The following is a 21,030-nucleotide window of genomic DNA, read 5'->3' on the forward strand; positions in this document are numbered from 1 at the left end:
TTTTTTCCTTCTTAAAAAAAATCTGAATTCATTTGTAAAAATATAAGAAAGTTCAGAACTCTCTCATTCTGGTTCATTAATGTCCATTTTAAATGACCTAGATGGATAGGAAAATAACAGGCTTGTTTTCTGTTACTTCTTCCATAACAATATTGTGTATAAAGCTATTCAGTCTGAATATAAATATTTTAAAGTTTCTGGATTCTTTGGTATCAATTCCAAGACCCTTGGTGCCAATGTCTGGATAAGCATTGATTAACACCAGACAAACAATCTAGCAGAGAGCTATACCTTAATCAAAGAACTGCCAAGAAGAAAACCACATCTCCATCAACACTGGCAGGGCAAGTTACTGTATCTAAATAGGGAGCAAGCTCCCTACTCACTAGCACTGATGATGTTACCCAGTTCAGGTACTAAAATGTCAACAAACAAATAATCAAGCTCAGAGAACACTAAGGATTCCACAGTTTAATCCTGAACTACCTATATTATCTTCTATTGAATGCTTTCATGATCTTTTCTTATATGTATGTGTTTTTTTCCATACAAGGAAATGGGAGAGGAGGAGAATCAATTTATGGAGGCTTTTTTGAAGGTAAGAACTATTTCTTCTCAGCTTAGCCTGCAACTCCACCATTATGTTGTGAAAAGGAACAACATATTTTATGGGTCTACAAAATAACTTTTCCTAAGGATCATAGTTTATTTTGAGGTTCATAATGAGAATCATAAACTGTACAGTTATTTTAGAACTTGTAAAAAGTCTGGCCTCAAGTGATCTCATAATCAGTGGCATACCAACTCACCTCTTTTTCTACTCTTAAGGTAGTAAGTCCTTTTTTCCTGAGGTGTGGGACAGCTTTGCATCTTGCCTCCATTTAACGTCCCTTTGCCAAGGCCAGCTTAACCATTTCATTGGTTGCTAACAAACCAGCCCTCCTTGCTCATGTCTGAGAGAGAGATAAAACATCATTCCAGTCATTTGACATGTCTTTAGCAAACATATTTTTTTGGCAGAAAGTGAATGCTAATTTGGCAGTTGGCCCAAGTAGACCAATAAATGGTTCTGGTTTCGGTCTTTCTCTGTAAAAACTAGAAGATGGCTGAATGCTAGTTCTGACTAACCAATCCAAGTTCTTTTCATGCTCCTAGAAATGTGAGCTGATGATATTAAAAGGCTGTTACTGGAAGTTAGAGAAGACACTTTTATGACACAAATATGTTACGAACAAGTCTTGCATACAATTGAAATTTATTTTTATTTCAAATTTCCAAATTACCTTTTCTAAAATACAGAGGGCTATTCATGAGGCATTTTCTAACTAACAGTATAGCATATTACTTTTGGCACACTCTTATAAACTGCATGTAGCAAAATATAACATTTTTTTTCCACAAAAAAATCATCTTGTCTTTTTGGATAATAAGAATGAGACATGTACAGGTTGTTCTTGTTTAACAGATCAATGAATTACTAGATAGTTGTATTTCTGCATTTATTTATCATATGAGAATGCTGTCCAACAGTATTAATCAAATAATATTTATATTTTTGCCCAATAAACTTGGAATTATAGTATACATCTCTGTCTTTAGTTTTATCTATTTGAATACTGTTTGGCACAGCAATGATAACATTTATGCAGTTTGACAATCCTAATTTAAAATGCTAAAAAATGCCACTGCAAGGTAATAACTTGGATTTTTGAAGTAATTCAAACGCTTTCTCTAGATGAAAGCTTTGCTGTAAAGCACAACAAAGAATTTCTCCTTTCAATGGCCAACAGAGGGAAAGATACAAATGGTTCACAGTTTTTTATGTAAGTATCATGCTAGCTCCATCATTTGGATGGAGTTCCTTATGATTTAAATTGTAAGAACTTTGAATTGTTGGAATAACTTGCTGTTTACAAGTATAAATACCTTTAGAACAGAGAATGCTTTTATTTAACTATTTCTAAGAAGTATGGAAGATCTATATAAGACTAACTTACAAGATAAACAGAAATACAATTTGAAAAAATTAGAAATTATTAGAGTATTGTACATCAAAACCCAGCAAAACAACTACTATCATAAAATTCCAAAAAAAGTTCCAAGTATGTAAAATTAAAATCACAATTAGCATAAATATAAGAAAAGTTTAAAAAGAACAATATAACAATAAAAATATTTCTTAATGCCTAAATGTAGAGGAACTTACAGATGGACTTCGCTATTGAAGGTGTACTGTAATTGGAGGAGGGGAAGCTACAAGTAAAGAGTAAGTAAGAACTCTTTGCTCCTGAATAAGAACTCAACATGCCATAGTAAAATATGAGGAAAGTTTGATAATAACTTTATTGCAATCATTAACTAGTACAAGAGAATTGGTATTCAAATATTTAAAATAACCAATACTAAATTGACAAGGTCAGGATAGTTAAGAAAAGTACAAACAAACAAAACAGTTTGGCTAAAATACAATATTAAATCAAATATGCCTAGGCTTATATGTATATAACAAGAAGAAATTAAAATTAGCAATCTGTACAATATGAACTTGAAATAACAATATAAAATACAAACACACGCAAATAGTACACAAATGCACACGTACACAGGCAGAGTCCTTGACTTGGGATCGTAATGGAGCCTACCAATTACAGTCGTATGTTGTGATAGTCCTATGTGATTGATTTTATAACCACTTTCCGGCAGTCATGAAGCAATTGTAAAGTGAACACTCGTTGTTAGGCAAATGCCATGGTCATTAAGTGAAGCCATTTCTTTGCTATGGGGCTTTTCTTGCTGGTAATTAGAATCTTCAATATTATTATTTGCAAACAAAATGAAGGTTTCCTTTTTAGCTTGCAGAGCTTGTATTCATTGAATGGATTTACCAAAAATGTAAATATTGCAGAATATACAGCCTCATGGCTACATACAGTATCTAAGCTCCATTTCATGCTGAATAAATTAAATTATTAGTATATCTGAAATAGAAAACTATTATTAGATAGATTTTTACTCCAAAAGTATTTTATTAAAATAAATTTGATAAAATTAAAAAACACAATTTAAATAAAAAAATATATTTAAATTTTTAAAAATCCATTTTAAAAAAATGATTAATTTTTGTCCACCCTGACCAAGGAAGAACATGGCTGTCAGATCTTCAGACCTGGGTTGCAATTACCGTTTGCGGGCTGTTGGCTAAGCAACTCGTTATAAGTCAAGGACTATCTGTATACCTGTATATTTGTAAATAAAACAATAAAATTATCCAAAAGACTTTGACAATTGTAAGCTTCTCTTACAGAAACCCTATTGTGGCTGAGAGAAACCTAATGTGGTATAATAACTGACATGGCATCTATACCCAAAAACTAAAGGTTATTGCTGAACCTGATCCACTGTTGACTATCCATACTCTGGCTGGTCCAATTACTCTAATTATTCTTTGTCTGATTTTACATCATGCCATGCAAAACTTGGCAACCTTGTATGTTACTTCAGCGTTGATGTCAGAAAGTAGACATTGCTTATACTATTGGTCACTGTATCCCATTTTGCTAGTCAGAAGTGGGGCAATTGGGGCATTTCAAGATTCTGTATATGCAGATATAGATAAGAACATGTTTATGTCTGTACCGAGTCTCAAGGACATACTTATAATGAATATTGGATTGTTTTATATCCTCCAGCTAGAGATGCTGTGGGGAGAGCATTACATTGGGCTAAGATAAAATCTTTTCTGATTTAGAATACATAGCTGGTGCTGGAGTGTATATCCTGCTGCCTGTCATGGGAAGCTGAGTGATATTTCCAGTGTCTGTTTTGATGGTATATGTCAAACAGATGTTGCCTAACTCTGACCCTTGCTTGCCCAATTGCCAAGGATGATAAATAAGTGAGGGAAACTTTAATAGTAATACCATGGCTTGGGATAATGATACCAGCTGAAATACATTTCTAATTCATAAGCAGTCTCTACTGCTTTATAGAGGACCAACATTTGACATAAGTCCAAGAGCCAGTGAAAGCACATACATTCATTGACAAGCTAAATGAAAGGATATCAGAATGTGGGCTAATGAAGCCACTAACCCAGTTGGGTCATAATTAACCTACTAATCTAAACTTGTAAAACACATTTCATGCCACAGCAAATTATTAAAGTTCTGACAAAATGTGAATAAACAAGCATTCCCCAGTTTTGATCTATCAAGAGGGATACTTTTTTTCTAAAACAATTTGATTGGGCACAGACTTCCTGAAGTTTAGATCCTCAAATTCTTACAACTTCCATAAGTTCCAGACAGCTCTGGTTCCTCTAGTTAGGGATGATAGAAGTACTAGATTGAAGAATCTAATCTATAAGAATACTCCTTCACTTTATAATCTGTTAGGGTGCTGAACAGGAGAGCACTTCTGAAGAGATTAATCCTTCATAATCCAAGTCTTGATTATATATGGCAGGTCAAAATTCCTACCAAAACACATCTACAGATGAGAGAGAGAATATTAATTATCGTGGGATTTAACATCACAAGCAGATCAAAACACAAGCTAGTAAAGCCATCATAATTCTGAGGGAGAGAAAAATCAGAAGCAATAAGTATATTAATAGGCCTCCCATGAAATCTCAGTCCCCCAACATAGTATTTCCTTCAACTTGCAACTAACCACTGGTTTTCTTCCATACAATCATTAAAAACATTCCAGATAAAACTCATGAAAGTTTTCTATATAATGCAAAGTGCCATAAAACACTTAGTTGTTGCTAGTGTGGAAATATAGGTATTAGTAAATTTTTCCTTATGTTTTTGTGTGTGTGTGTACTACTTCAGTTTCTTTACTATGTTTCTTCTGCTACTTACACAGCACCATATCTGTAATTCCCTCTAATTCAGGGGTGTCAAACGCATATTGTCATAGCAGCGTCATGTGACGTATCAGGACTGTCCCCCCACTTCAGTAAACTGGGCATGGGGGTGTGGACATGATTGAATAATGTATTGAGGACTGTAGTGTCTTCAAAAAAAATTCTTTGTCTTTGCTTCTTTAATTTCAATTTTACATTAACCAGAAACTGCCTCTTCAAAAATGAATGTAAACTATTTGCTTAGTGGTAAAGAAGTTTAGAGAGATTTGTGGAACAAATAAATTGGTATAAAACCAAATGCTTCAGTAGTATTGTACTATTAAAATTGAATTACATAGCATCTTTTATTAACAAGTGCCATATTTTTCAGAGTATAAGATGCACCTTTTTCCCTCAAAAAAGAGGCTGAAAATCTGGGTGCGTCTAATACATCGAATACAGCATTTTTTTGCCTCCTGAAGTCCCGCCCCTTCACCAAAATGGCCGTGCATATCCTTATGGAGGTTTTCAGAGAGCTGCTGGGGGCTGGGGAGTGGAGCAAAAAATGGGCCTCTTTTCCCCGACCCCCAGGCCCCAGCAGCATTCTATAAGTCTTCATAAGGCTATGCATGCAATTTTTTTGACAAAAAACGGGCCGTTTTTTACTCATTTTTGCCCCCCCCCCCCCCCGGAGCACACTGCAAGCATCCCCCCCCCCCCCCCCCCCAAGGCTAGTCATGCCTTTTATTTGGGAAAAAAACATTTTGGGGAGGTTTGCAGAGTGCAAAAACTTTTTCCTCCCCTTTCGGAAAGCTCTTTAGTTAGAGTGATTGATGAGAATTAGATTGATCAAGTGCTGTACCAGCAGAAACAAGTCTTAGGTGCTGCAGGTTGTCAGCTATTTCCTTCTCCAGCACATGGATAAATGCACCTTGAAACATCTACCTACCTACCTACTCTCTCTCTCCCTACCTACCTACTGTAATTCTCTCTCACACTATCCCTCTACCTACCTACCTTCTCTCTCTCTCTCTCTCTCTCTCTCTCTCTCTCTCTCTCTCTCTCTCTCTCTCTCTCTCTCTCCCTACTGTATTTCTCTCTCTATCCCTCTACCTATCTACCTACATACTCTCTTTCTCTCCCTCCCTCCCTACTATATTTCTCTCTCTCTCTCCCTCTCCCGCTACCTATCTACCTACCTACTCTCTCTACCTACCTACCTACCTACTGTATTTCTCGCTCTCTCTCCCTCTATCTACCTACCTACCTACCTACTCTCTCCCTCCCTACCTATCTACTGTATTTCTCTCTCTAGCCCTCTACCTACCTACCTACCTACTCTCCCTCCCTACCTACTGTATTTCTCTTTCTCTACCTCTCTAGCCCTCTATCTACCTACCTACTTTTTTTTTAATTTGCCTCTTCAAAAACTTGGTGCGTCTTATACTTCGAAAAATACCATAGCTATAGCCTGGTCGACAAAAAAACCTGAGTCTAAACTATTACAAAAGTGATGGCTCAGATTATTGAAAATGTCTCCATATAAAAATGTTACTCGTACAGAAATTGGATGTTTGGAAATAGTCTACTTTAGCCTGTTGTATAAGATACTTTAGGTCAGTGATGGCTAACCTTTTTCCCGTCGTGGGCCAAAAGCAGGGGGAGCGCAGGGCCCACACCCATAATACTATGTGCGCAACCCCCTCAAGCATGCGCACAACCCCCCCTCTCCCCCACTTTTGGCCCGTGATGGACCTGTTTTTCACCCTCCCCAGGCTCCAGAGGCTTTCTAGTAGCCTGGGGAGGGTGAAAACATCTGCGCCCTGCCTCCAGAGGCCCTCCGGAGGCTTTCCTGGGTGTGAAAAACAACCCAACACGCAAACAGGAAGTTCGGGAACAGACTTCCGGTTTGGCCGTAGGGCTGTTTTTCGCCCTCCGGAAGCTTCAGGGAAGCCTCCTGAAGGCCCCGGAGCCTTAAAAGAAGGCCAAAGTCAGCTGGCCAGCGCACACATGCATCTAACAGGTGCACACGTGCCATAGGTTCGCCATCACGGCGTTAGGTGCAGGAAATTGTTCCTATTCAGAAGTGTTCTGAATATTCATGCCATATATAGTATAGTGCTGTCAAAGTATACTACCTCAGTCAGAACTAGGCTATGTAGAATATATTTGTTTAAACATATTTTTTGAATTTTAGGTATGGTTACAGTAATAATCAGAACTGTATATACATTTTAATGTATTGACATTGTTGCTGTTCAATATTTAATGTCTTTTGTTCATATTTGTCATTTCTGTCATAATATACCGAATTTGTGCTCGCTCTCCTTCTCAACTTGATACTAATATTATCCTTTTTTTATTAAATTCTTGCCCCTGGTGTCATCTATAGAACAACTAAGCCTACCCCTCATCTTGATGGGTATGTATTTTTGTCTCTTACTTGTAATTGGAAAATTCTGCTGAACTCTTCAATGAGTTAGAAATGTTAGTCATTTATTAAGATTATGCTTCACTCATTTAGATATCATGTTGTTTTTGGACAAGTAATTTCGGGGCAAGAAGTTGTAAGAGAAATAGAAAATCAGAAGACCGATGCATCTAGTAAACCATATGCAGAAGTACGAATAATGAGTTGTGGAGAACTAATTCAAAAATCTAAAGGTAAAATTAAAATACCTTTTTAATAATAGTCTGCTATTTCCATTTCAAATTGCAAATGCAGCAAAGAAAAACAGTCAGCTTTAATCTTTTGTTTTCCAATCACCTTTTGTAGAAATTAATTATTTGGTTTATTTTAATGATTTAATGCTTTAAACTCCAGTGACTACCATTGTTAAAATTGTTTATAAAGGATCATTAGACTCTGCAGGTAAAGCAATATATTTCTGCTTGAAGGTGATACAGTTGCAATTCTGTGATTACAGTTAAAACAAATTACTTAGTAATATTTAGCATCTTCATATATGAAAAATCATTCTTAGGAAATAACTTTTATTTATTTGCCTTAATATTTGGAAAGTAAATGATAAACTGGAGAAGATAGGAAAAGAGTATTTTTTTACGCTTAGGCAGTAAGTGCTTTTCTGTTGGTTTCATTTAAAGCCAAGAAGGAAGAGAAGAAAAGACGCAAGTCGTCATCTTCATCTAGTGATTCAGAAAGTTCAAGCGATTCAAAAACATCTTCTGATTCATCAAGTGAATCTGACAGTGCTCCTGAAGAAAAAACAAAGAAAAAGAAAAAGAAACACAAAAAAACCTCTAAGAAACATAAAAAAGAAAAGAAAAAGAAGGAAAAAAGCAAAAAGAGGTACATAGAGAAGATTTCTATGAAAGCATTAAAACATTTCCTGCGCTATTATCGCAACAAATGTAACACAGAATAAATTGAAGGAATTAAAGATACATTTTCCACTGTCAATTTCAGTTAGTTTGTGAAATAAATATCTTTATATGATTTCTTATGTATCTAAAATCATAATAATTTAAAATATATTTTTGGATGAACTCTTGAGATACTTAGAAAACAATGCTTCCGTTGCTACCATGTTTCCCCGAAAATAAGACAGGGTCTTATTTTCTTTTTACCCACAAAATATGGCTTGGGCCTTATAATGAGGGGAGAGTTTATTGTTTTGAGGTTGCCAGGCGTCTGCTCTCTTGCGAGCGGGCTCCCAAAGCGCCGGGCACAGCCTCATGGGCGAATGACTGGCCCACAACCATAGAGTGCACGTCCAGAGTGGCCACTGCTAGAAAAAGCCATGCGGCGGCAGCAGCAGAGGTACTCTGCCTCTACGGGGAGAGCTGGGCCAGGGCATCATGAAGCTGGGAGGCGCGCAAGCGGGAGCAGAACAGCCACTTGCGCAACCCCTCTCTCCAGCCATGCAGAGTGCCTTTCACTGGGATTTCGAAGGCAGCAAGCCGCAGGAGCTGGGCAGCGGCAAACGGGCGCTCATGCAGCTTGGCGATACCCCTAGGTCAGTGAATGGCACTGTGCCCAGCTTGAAAGGGTGTTTGCCGGGTGACTGCTCGTGAGCGTGGTCGCTTCATGGCTGTTGTGTTGCGCTGCTGCGACAGCGCAACACAGCCATTCGCCCATGAGGCTGTGCCCGGCTCTTTGGGAGCTCGCTTGCAAGAGAGTAGCCGCCCGGCAACCCCCCTCTTCAGCTGGGCACAGCGCTGCTCACCAACCTAGCGGTATCCCGAAGGCTCCAAGCAATGTGATCACCTTTGCCTCCCCCGATTCCCACGGCTTGGCACCTTTGGGATACCACTAGGTTGGTGAATGGTGCTCTGCCTGGCCAGAGGTGGGGGTTGTCCAGGGGCCTTATTTGTGGGGAGGGCTTATATTTTTGCCCACCAGAAAAATGTGGCATGGCCTTATTATCAGGACATGATACGGTAGGAAGTCATTCCAATGGGTTTATAAGACAGCAAGTCACCAGCTTAAGAACAAATCCCATTCCTAAATTACCTTTAAATCTATTTGTAAACTGCAACAAGCTATTTAGTGACTTGTTGGGCTCAATTGTGGTCATAAGCTGAGGATTACCTGCATATTAAAAATACATGCATTACTTTGGGATGCTCATATAGGCATTGTGCTGCTTCAGTGATGCTTCAGTTCATGGGGGTAAAGTAATGTTTGCCATTTGAGGTGGAGAGAATAATGAGTGCGACATGACTGAAAACGACAGGCAACATTCTTGAGCTGTGCAATGCTTTCAGGAACCAGTAAAAACGAATGCTCACGGAGATACTGCAAGGGTTCAGTGGTTTTTCAGTTAGCAGAGAGAAGTACCACCTGCCATTTTAAGTTGGATCTCATTGCTGGTTGACCGCCTGCCATTTTGAGTACTGCCGGCAGCTTATTCGCAAATAGGGGTTGTTTGTAAACTGGAGGGTCACAACCTGGAGACTTTCTGTAGTGTGGATCCATTTCCAGTTAAGCAGCTCAGAAACTATCCATAAGCATGATTAAATTTGTTGATTTATATTTGTTCAGTAATTTACAATAGTGTTTTTTTTTAATTGCTATGTTAGTAAAAAGCCCCCCCCCAAAAAGCATGTCCTCATATTCAACCATGTCTTTAGAATCCGCAAGGCATAAGAAAAACCAGCACAATTCAAATTAAAATATTAAATATTTTCCCACTTTCCAATACAAATTTCTAAAATAAAGTAAATTTGAAAAATGTTTGGCATCTGGAAACTTAACACATTATTCTAAAAATATAGATAAATATCTTCTTTTGTTTTATAAATTTAAGTTCAGCTAGTGAAGCTGAAACAGAAAATCCTGAATTGCAACAGCCACTTTCTACAGTCCGTCCAGAAGAGATTCCTCCTGTTCCAGAAAACAGATTTCTGATGAGGAAAAGTCCTCCCAAAGTAGATGAAAAAGAAAAAGAGATAAAGAACAGAGAAAGAGAAAGGGAAAGGTAAGGTGTTTTTTTTAAAAAATTACCAACACAATAGTATGATATTAAACTACTATGTGTAAACATGAAGATCACAAACTAGTGGAAACAATGTATAACATAAAGTAGAATAATATGGTGGAAAAATAATAACATTAGAATTAGAATTCTGTTTTGGCCAAGTGTGATTAGACACAAGCAATTTGTCATTTCTGTGCATAAGCTCCACATATAGCAATAGTGATAGATCATTATAGTCATTGTAAAAATACATTCATTAGATACAACACTTAGTGATAGTCATGGATACTAAATAAGCAATCAACATAAATCATACTAGGATACTAAGTAAACAATATAAGATACAAGCAACAACATTATAGCCATAAGGAGATAGGAAAGAGTGAAGATGAGAAGAATAATTGTAATACAGTCTTAGTAAATAATTTGACAGTATTGTGGGAATTTAGTTGTTTAGCAGAGTGATGGCATGGGGGGAGGGGGGAAAACTCCTTATGTCTAGTTGTTCTGATGTGCAGTGCCCTATAACGTTGGTTTGAGGGTAGAAGTTGAAACAGTTTATGTCCAGGATGCGAGGGGTCTGTATTTCACGGCCCTCTATCTGGCCCATGCAGTATATAGGTCCTCAATTGAAGGCAGATTGATAGCAATATTTTTTTCTGCAGTTCTAACTCCATTGAAGTCTGCATCTGTCTACATAATTCCTCTGTAGAACTGTATCAGCAGCTCCTTGGGCAGCCTGAGCTTTCTATATTGGCAGAGGAAGAACATTCTTTGTTGTGCTTTTTTGATGACATATTTGATGTTAGATGTCCATTTTAAGTCTCGAGAACCTAGAAACTTGAAGTCTCTATTGTTGCTACTGTGTTGTCTAGTACTGTGAGTGGTAGTAGTATAGGAGGGCTTCTCCTAAAATCTACTATCATTTCTACAGTTTTGAGTGTGCTCAGTTCAAGATTATTCCAGCTGCTCTACAAGGCTAGTTGTTCAACCTCCCATCTGTATGCAGATTCATTGTCTTGAATGAGACCATTCACTGTTGTATCATCTGCAAATTTCAGTACTTTAACAGAAGGATCCTTTGAGATGTAGTCATTGGTATATAGAGAGAAGTGAAGAGCACACAGCCCTGGGGGTGGGGGTGGGGGGGCTCCTGTGCTAATTGTAGAGATATCTGATGTGATTCGGCCTAGCTTCACCTGCTGCTTCCTGTCTGTAAGAAAGCTTATGATCCATTTACAAGTGTGGTTAGGCACAGCTAACTGATTTAGTTTAGCTAGAAGAATATCCGGAATGATTGTATTGAATGCCAAGCTGAAGTCTACAAAAAGGACCCTTGCATGGGTCTTTGGCGATTCAAGGTGATGTTGAGATGTAGTGGAGAGCCATATTGACAGCGTCATCTGCCAATCTATTTGTTTGGTAGGCAAATTACAAGTGATCTAACAGCGGGTCCATGATGGTTTTCAGATGGGCCAGCACTAGCCTTTCAAAGGTTTTCATAACTACAGATATCACAGCAACCGGTCTGTAGTCATTCAGTTCCTTAATGGAAGGTTTCTTTGGCACTGGTTCATAGTAGAACATTTGAACCAAGAAGGAACATAGCACATCTCTAGTGATTTATTAAAGATGCGGGTGAAGTTGGAGGCCAATTGGTCAGCATAAGCTTTCAAGCAAGCAGGTGTTATCTTGTCTGGGTTTGATGCTTTTCCACTTTTGTTTATGAATTAGGCGATTCACATCATTTTCTGTAATCACCAGAGATGGGATCCCCAAAGGGATGCGGTCAGTTATAGTAGGCTTGGCTGTTATTAGTGTATCTGATATGGAGATGGTGGATATAGGTGACAATGGTTTCCTCTCAAACCTACAGTAAAACACATTTAGGTCATCAATTACAGTAAGTCAATTTCCTTCTGCATAGGAAGGAGGTTTGCTGTAACCAATGATATTATCAGGTAGATAAATGGTTATGGAAACCATTCTGAACTAATCTACTAATTTGTAACCATGAATGCCAATACTAAGGGCAGCAGCATCCAGTTATTTGGTATAGAGTATCTCTCACCATTTCTTCCTGTCACAATAGTATCAGATCAATGCTTGTGCACCTAACAACTAGAGAAAGTTGTCCCTCGCTTTTCTCCTTTATTTATTAAAGTGGCTGTATCCTCTTAGTATACAGAGGCTATATCCTCTTAGAAATGCTTAGTATAAAATCAGGATTAACAAAAGCAGAACAGTCATTCTGACCACCTAATACAGTGGTTATATTCTGATATATACCTCAATATTCTGATTATTAATTCTGGAAAGATGAGACTGCAGACACCCACCCCACAGCCCATTCTTAGCATACCCACACCACACAGGGCTGTTCAATTGAGCAATTTTGTTAGATTTAGCTTGGTAGTTGTCACCGAGAGTGTATGGTAGACTGATAAGCCATTCATGTTAACAGACCCCCACCAAATCTGGCAGCAACCAGGGTGATTGTTCTTGTTGAAGAATGGGACGAATGTTTGACTCAGGACAAGGAAATGCCTAATGCAATACACAGAATATTGCATTTGCCCACCCCACCCAAAGCAATGCAATTATCAAAATATCAAGCCAGATCACACAGAATAGAGCAATATAACTATATGGAAAATCAGCAAGTTGTTTAAATTTTACATATGCTAATTTCCTAGGATATCCACAGACCACAGTTAAAAAATAAGTTATATAAAAATATTTGGCCCTTAGAGACTTTGCAGTGAGATGCACAGTTTTACTTTTTACTAAAAAATCTGCCCACTTTAGCTAAGATTATATCTTAACGGGTGAATAAACAACATGTTAACTGGGTTGACATCAGAATTGATCCAGAATTGTGATCTGTGTAAACTGTATGTTAACTTGTATTCCTGCATATAGACAATGATTCAAAATAATTATAAATTTGTTCTGGTGATCAGACTTTTGTTTCTTTTGGAAATATTTAAGGTAGTTTTCTCAGAACAAATATATGTATTGTTTAAAAAAATAAGAATTTCCCCAAAACACATTAAAAATACACATTAAAGCAACATAAAACTGCTAAAATAGCTTTTAAACCCTTAATTAAAATAATTACTAACACAGATTTTAGCATCATTACCATACTTAAAAGGTAGCCCATTGTTTTCAGTAGGATTTATTTACTGATAAGTTGATAAACATTCTATAAAGGGAGGAACAAACAAACATTTTTGTTATTTAAATATTTATTAACTATTTTCAGTTAATTTTGCATACGCATGATGTTCTGCAGTCATCTTTATGTAATATAAGAAAAGTGCCTTGTTATATCCTATTGTTTGTATTCTCTTTGTTGATTGAATTTTAGTTGGTATTGCTGGACTAAGACTCTTACAATTTACTATTATTACTACTATTACTGTCACCTCACCACTCAATATTTGAATTCTTTTTTTTTAATGCAAAAAATATTTAGCATAGTGTTGGCAGCTTGTGGGCTTCAGAAGTATGTAGTTGTAGAAGAAACTGATAAATCATAGTTAAATAGCAGATTTTTTTTCCTTTTCTTCATTTCTAGCAACCCATCAAATTGTCAAGCATCATATCAGAGAAGGCTGTTGGTGACAAGATCGGGACGAAAAATAAAAGGAAGGGGACCAAGGGTATGCTTACTTTTTACAGTTCGTTTTCTTTGATCTTTGGCTTTTAATAAACCGTGATTTAGTTGTGTGATATATGTCAGTCTGTCTGCCTGTCTGTCTATCCATCCCAAGGCTAGTAGAATTAGCAAACAAAATGCAGCATTTTGCATTTATGTATCATACTAAGTTTGGATATCAAGCCATAATGAAAGCAATACAAGTAGTCCTCGACTTATAACAGTTCACTTAGTAACTGTTCAAAGTTACAATGGCACTGAAAAAAATTGAGTTGTGACTGCTTTTCATATTTACGACCGTTGCACATTGCAGCACCCCCATGGTCATGTGATCAAAATTCAGATTTTTGGCAACTGACAGAAATTTATGATGGTCGCATTGTCCCGGGGTCCTGTGATCCCCTTTTGCTACTTTCTGACAAGCAAAATCAATGGAGAAGCCAGATTCACTCAGCAACAGTGTTACTAACTTAATAACTGCAATGATTACCTTAACAGATTTGGCAAGAAAGGTCATAAAATGGGACAAAACTCATTTAACAAATGTTTCATTTAGCAACAGAAATTTTGGGCTCAGTTGTGGCCATTAGTTGAGGACTGCCTGTATGTGTTTTCAGGTTGGTTAGCATATAGTGATTTGTACAGCAAGCTGAGATTGGGTCAAAATATTGACCTTAAATTGGGATGCATGTTTTATTAGTCTCCCCATGAGGGAGACTTTACCATCAAGTATGAACATGTTTTATTGCTAAATTGTTTTGTTCTCCAGTAATTGACTGCCTTCTGCCAAGGCTGTTATGTAGTGCCATTAGAAGACTCCCACAAACTCATTAATGTTCACTAGCTTTGTGGGACAAAGTTTTGCTAAGGAAAAGTTCCTGACTCTCCCATAATCCTTACTCCCAAAGAACCTAATTTTTAAAGTCTTTTATTTCTGTTTCAAGGATCAAATGTTTAGAACTGAGTATGGCATAGCTCTAGTAAAAATAATTGTAAAATTAAACAGTAAACTTATTAATTGGCTTCTTTCAAATGAGAATTATAAAAACATAACATATCAAAAAGAAGATAATATAATTTGTTAAATAACATAGATTTGATAGATTCTGCATACCATTCAGTATGCAGTAACACATAAGAAAGTAATTCGTTTTCTGGTTAGATGCGAAAGTTATTATAGCAAGACGCTAGAAAACTGAAAGACAGGTATTTAAAAATGAGAAATCACTTTGAAAAATCAATACAACAGTAAAAATTAAGGATTCTGTTAATTAAAAACTGTTTACACTAACCGATTTCTACTTAGTTATATGAATAAAGTTTAGCAATAGATTAGCTCCATTTGTACAAATGTGGATTTGGAAAATAGTATGGATGTTTAACTGTGAATGTTTATACAATAAAATCACAATTCCTCAGGTGCAACTGATAAAATTTTACATCAAATGTCATCTTCACCAAGAAAGTTTATTATTTCCATGGAAGTTTGTACATTTGATATCATATTATTTACATAAGCATTAATTGACATTTCCTGTATCAATTGTGTTGATTTATCTCACTTGAACATTGAATCAACAAACAATTCTTATCCCCAAATGGTCCATTAGATGGAGGTTTTATTATGTTTTAAAATATGTAATTTGCAATCAAATGTATGATGGTTGCTGTACAAATTAGGATCCACATCTTGTTTTATCTAATTTTTCCTTCAAAGCGGTACCGGACACCTTCAAGATCCAGGTCGAGGGATCGCTTTAGACGCAGTGAGACTCCTCCACACTGGAGACAGGAAATGCAGAGAGCTCAAAGAATGAGAGTATCAAGTGGAGAAAGATGGATAAAAGGAGACAAGTAAGATGCACTCAAAGCGGTAGCCATTTCTCTGCTGTTTATTTATTTATTAGATTTTTATCTCACGTAGTCAGAGCAGCAATGAAACTCCTGTAAGTAGTAATTTATTTTTCCATTCCCTATTTTGCTCGTGTAGTATCTTGTTAGAAGAAAAAGAAAATAATAATCTGCTTAAATGTAAATTAAAACAAGTATAGAGGAGAGGAAAGAAGCGTATATGTGCTTTCTTTTTCCGCTCTTAGGAAATTCTTCCACAAAATTTTTTAGGTGCCTTCATGTCACATTTGACTCATACAGCAGAGTTCTGCAATAGTATGTTGTGTTTTTGATTTAGGGGTATTTCTTTCTGTCATATGTTAAATGTACCTGCATCTGCATGTAGTTTGCAATGTAAATTCAGATAATGATGTGGGATTATTTCACTAGCTTTATGTTCAAGTTTGTTTGTTTGTTTGTTTGTTTGTTTGTTTGTTTTGAAGGAGTGAAATGAATGAAAACAAGAAGGATGCTGCAAATCAAAAAAGTCCAGGGAGAGGAAAAGAAAGAAAAATAACTGACCACAGAGTGGGTTCTGAAAGTCCAGATAGAAGAGGAGAAAAAGAAACACAGCCCAAAGATCCCAAATCTGACAGTAAAGACAGAGGGACAAAGCGGAATTCTGAGAAAGAAGATAAGGACAAACATAACAAAAGTAAAGCCAAAAAAAAGGCTAGATCCAAAAGCCACAGCAAAAGCAAAGAGGTATCAAAAAGTAAAGAAAGAGACTCAAAATACAGTAAACATGAAGATAAAAAAATGCGATCGAGAAGCAGAGAAAAAGAGAAAGAAAAATATAATGACTTTCACAGCAGAGAACGGAGCAAAAGCAAGGAGAAGAATAAAAGGGGAAGATCTAGAAGTAATAGCCAGAATCGTACCAAAAGTAAAGAGAGGGGAAAACATGAACACTCAAAAAGCAGGGAACGTGAGCAGCCTAAAAACAAACATAGTTCCAATAACAAGGCCAGAGAGCGAAGCAGAAGTGTGGACAGAGGCAAGAGAGCCAGGTCCAGAAGTAAAGAACGAGACCGCAGCAGAAGTAAAGATTATTCCAAACACAGAGATAAAGAAGTGAAAAGAAAAGGAAGATCAAGGAGTAGAGAGAGAAGACGCACGCCAGAGAGGTCCAGAGAGAAAGACCATAAAAGGCGGAAGGAATCCCATAGCTCTGAGAGGGAAGAAAGTCGAAGTAAAGACAGGCATCGGGATCAAGAGTACAAAAGTTCTCGCAGAAAGGAAGATACTGGGAAAAAGATGCGCTCAAGAAGCCATGACAGCAGTAGCTCCGAGACAAATAAAAGCAAAAAATCTAGTAGAAATCAAGATAGAAGTCCTGACTCAAAGAAAAGAAGAAGCAGCAAAGACAGGGAATCGAAAAGATCATACTCACGAAGGAGTAAAGAAAAGGAAAGGGACAGATCTCGTTCTTCAAGAGAAAAAGAGATCAACCAAAAATCAAAATATCAGGAGAGAGAGCGTGCCCAAGGCAAAGATAAAAAATCCGATCATGAATCAAGTGCTGGAACTGATGAAGATAGGCATGGATGAGTTTATGAACTTATTGTTTCCACTCTGCTTCTAGGTTCTAGAGACATGTTGGGGAACATTTTTTTTTTAATGTGGACTTCAGTTTGGTTTTTTGATAATCCACAATCTGGATCATTTGTACTGCTAAAGTTTTAATAAACTTGAAATGGAAAAACAAGTTTTATGTGTAATACGGCGTGCTGTGTTTTAATATTTCATAGTTTATGTATCCTATTTCTATGTTACCTGATGGAAACATACTGTATGTTTAATTTAATTTTAATTTAGAAGCACACTGCAAATTGGTCGGCTGGTCTGAAATTACAAACATCTTTGAATCAAATTCTTTTTACTTAGATAACATGTTAATACTAAATTATATTAACATTTCAAAACTCTAATTAATAAACAAAACCAGCATATATAAAAACAGAACATTCAAGTGAAGGACAATGAATGTTCTCCAGTTTGAATATGTTAACTCAGATTGTTAAATTGCTGTTATATTTCATTGTTGTCCCTTTCAGGAAAAGGTTAATCACTTTGATCTTTGGAACAGTTATTTGTTCTGAGTGAAATACTTTCCATGAAGCAATTATTTCAGAAATAATTTATTTGTATGGTCCTGATAATAATGAATTTATAGAAAATTCATGCTTAACTGTGAGAGTGCATTTTATATGCTGTCTGACTATCTTTTCCTCACTAAATTTGCAGTTTGTTTGAAGGAGAAAACTTCTTTCAGAAAGAAATAAAATCTGGCTTCTCTGAATTTATAAGGAAGAAATCTGTTTCATAATTTTGTAATCCTTCCTGAGTTTTAGCTGTTGTAAAGGTACCACATTTTTCTATCAACATAAATTCCCTTTGGAAAACTGCTATTACAGATCCGGTGGGGGAGGGGGGTGGACTTTCTGGAACAACATGCAGTAGAACATAGAAAATTGTGCTGCTTAAGAGAATTGACAAAAATTGAATTTTTACTCCCACCTCCAGTTGCTTGAGTGGAAGCCTTTTTTGATAGGAAAAAGGAACCATTGGGTGCATCCCAGGACACCCTGATATAAATTTAAAATATGTATAATGTAGCTCACATTTATGTTGTTGGATGAAAAATAAGTAAGGTAGTGTGTATGCTAATTTTGAGATAAGAGATAAGAAAAAGTGCCACAAAGAGTAAAGAAGAAATGAAAAAAGTTTGATATATTCATCAGATTTCAACACATATCAGAACAAAACACTGTACGCCTTTTCTTTGTTTATAATAAATGTACTGCATTCCCATACTAGTGCTGCAGATTTCAGTTTGTTCCCTTACCTTGCAGACTTCTTTAGTGACGAGAAGAAAAATGAAAACAAGTTCTATGTTAATTCAGATGTACATAAATATAGGTTTTGGGAAAGTATAATAAGATAATTGAATTTGTTAATTTTTTTATATGTATATAGGCAAAAAAAACCTTGTGATACCGTGAACCTGATGACTAAGCAGTCAAGACGTTTTTCCTATGATCTTTTCAGTAAGGCAGCCATGAAATTGTCTGGGCATGGACTTAGGACTGTTCTCATTTGGGACCAGTATTTGAATCCATTGTAGGAAATGTGGATATGGTCTAGCATAGGTTGCTTACTATACCTGTGTCACGCTCATGCTGGATTGGAAGCACCTTTCCTGCTGTAGATTCAAATACTGTTCATCTCTTTGTTTTTACCAAATACAACAGCATGCGTCTGCTATTAAATAATAGTATTTATTTACTACACAATACATCTCTACCCCCTTTTTTATTTTCTTAGATCTCTTTTACAGGACCATATTTACAAATTGCAGAATATGTAGTATAGTGTTCATTATGGCCTATATCAGTGACGGCTAAGGTTTTTCTTCTCATGTGCCACAACCACGTGTGTGCGTGCAACAGCACGTGTATGCGTGCCCACACCCATAATGCAATGCGCCCCGCCCCCTGCACAAGTGTGCGCAAACCCGCATGCGCGCGAACCCCCTGCTTCTCATTTTGGGCCTAGCCAGCCTCCCTGAAGCCTCCTGGAACCAAAAACGGGGTGCGGAGAGGGGGATACCACACCCCTCACGCTTTCCCCCCACCCCCCATGCATGCACGCGCTGCAGAGACCTGAAAATCAGATGGCTGGCAGAAGGAACGTGCGCATGCATGGTGGAGCTGAGCTGTGCAACAGCTCGCGTGCCTGCAGAGAAGGCCCTATAGCCTGTGCTCACCTGTGGCATGTGTGCCATAGGTTTGCCATCATGGGCTTATATTAATATCAAGCACAGTTAGATAATGCAAACCTGGAAAAGAATTTCCATGGTATTTAAAGGCTGAATATTTAAATTAAGGTGATTACCCGGTTTAAAACTTGAGTTTTACTTCAGTATACAGTCAGTTGCTGTCTAAACTACTGCAATAATATTAAATACAAGACTAATATGTTACTGTTTCAGTTGAGTTTTCTTATTACAAAAGTTGAAAGAATTAGTTTACTTGCCCAATAAAGAAGTGGACAAGAGACAATCGTAGAAAATTGTTTTGAGCTTAAATACCATGTAATCAATCACATTATTCCTCTTAAATGTATAAAGATCCTATCAGATACATAATGATAATCGCTGTAGAGTATAAATGTTCCTAATCGTTGTTTCAATAATCTTTTAGAGGAATTTACCTAGAGGAAAATACTGTTATATTTACCACGTTCTTCCTTGTAAAAACTTACTTTAAATTTATAGTCAAATTTGTGTAAAACTTCATGAAGGTGCCCAGTACTTATGATAGAATAAAATTTAGTCTGGTTTTATATCTGTATTTCTTTCTTGGATTTGAAAGGCCATAATTTACAATTTAATAATGAGTCACTGCTAAGAATAATGACTGATTCCAAATTTGGATTGGGACACCCTTATGGCATTATCAGCAAGACTGATTGTCCTTTCAATCTGGCGGTTGTTTCTTTGCTGTGTGCAATGTCCATAAATATAATCCATCCACCTTCCTTTAAAAATTTTATTCTGTATAATCAATGTTTAATGCATTACAACAAGATCCCAACTTTCACCTGTATGTACTATAGTACTTTATAAGAGTGATGATGCAGGCCAAAACATAGCAAATAAGATGCAACGGAAGAAAGGACATATTTGCTAAGTCTTTGAAATTTAAGAGTCTTTTATCCCATTTCTATATCAATTTGCACATTTTTAAAGTGTACATAAAACGTACACATTTTCCTGATTATATATGTATTTTTGTAGTACTTTTGCCTAGTATAAATATTTTTGCAAGCAATTTTACCTAATGTGCATTTTTGGCATTTTCATAAATGCATATGCATTTTTGTATACTTACTTGATTGTAGTAGCTGCATTGCAGAATTCAGTGAAGTACAGATACAGAGGTAACTGCATTTTCCCCCACATAATGCTTTAGGGAATCTTAATGCTGGTGTGCATTAAAATGTGGAAATTTCTCTGTCACACAATTCTGCCGTGCAATAGGAAAGTCCTTAGATTGTTTTTATGATGCATAGGCATATGGAACAGCTTTACTAACTAATTGCAGCATCTTTGACTATGTGTGTTTGTGTTTATCGGTTCACCCTAGCTAAGTGTTTCGGTTGCACCATTGTAGCCCCCCCCC

At 36.7% G+C, this 21,030-nt stretch overlaps 1 protein-coding gene across 1 annotated transcript in view; it reads left to right on the top strand.

Annotated features, from left to right (window-relative positions):
* PPIG (peptidylprolyl isomerase G) overlaps positions 1–21,030 on the top strand; it is a 34,765-nt gene extending 13,735 nt beyond the window's left edge. Inside the window, exons 5-13 of the mRNA XM_081936173.1 lie at positions 554–598; positions 1,736–1,823; positions 7,242–7,271; positions 7,374–7,513; positions 7,955–8,159; positions 10,120–10,290; positions 13,874–13,958; positions 15,672–15,808; positions 16,288–21,030. Coding sequence (XP_081792299.1) covers positions 554–598; positions 1,736–1,823; positions 7,242–7,271; positions 7,374–7,513; positions 7,955–8,159; positions 10,120–10,290; positions 13,874–13,958; positions 15,672–15,808; positions 16,288–17,395 — 2,009 coding nt within the window. The 3' untranslated portion in view covers positions 17,396–21,030. The remainder of the gene's footprint in view (positions 1–553; positions 599–1,735; positions 1,824–7,241; positions 7,272–7,373; positions 7,514–7,954; positions 8,160–10,119; positions 10,291–13,873; positions 13,959–15,671; positions 15,809–16,287) is intronic.

Source organism: Natrix helvetica (genome assembly GCF_964273705.1).
Source record: "Natrix helvetica genome assembly, chromosome: 1".
In the NCBI taxonomy this organism is placed as follows: domain Eukaryota; kingdom Metazoa; phylum Chordata; class Lepidosauria; order Squamata; family Natricidae; genus Natrix; species Natrix helvetica.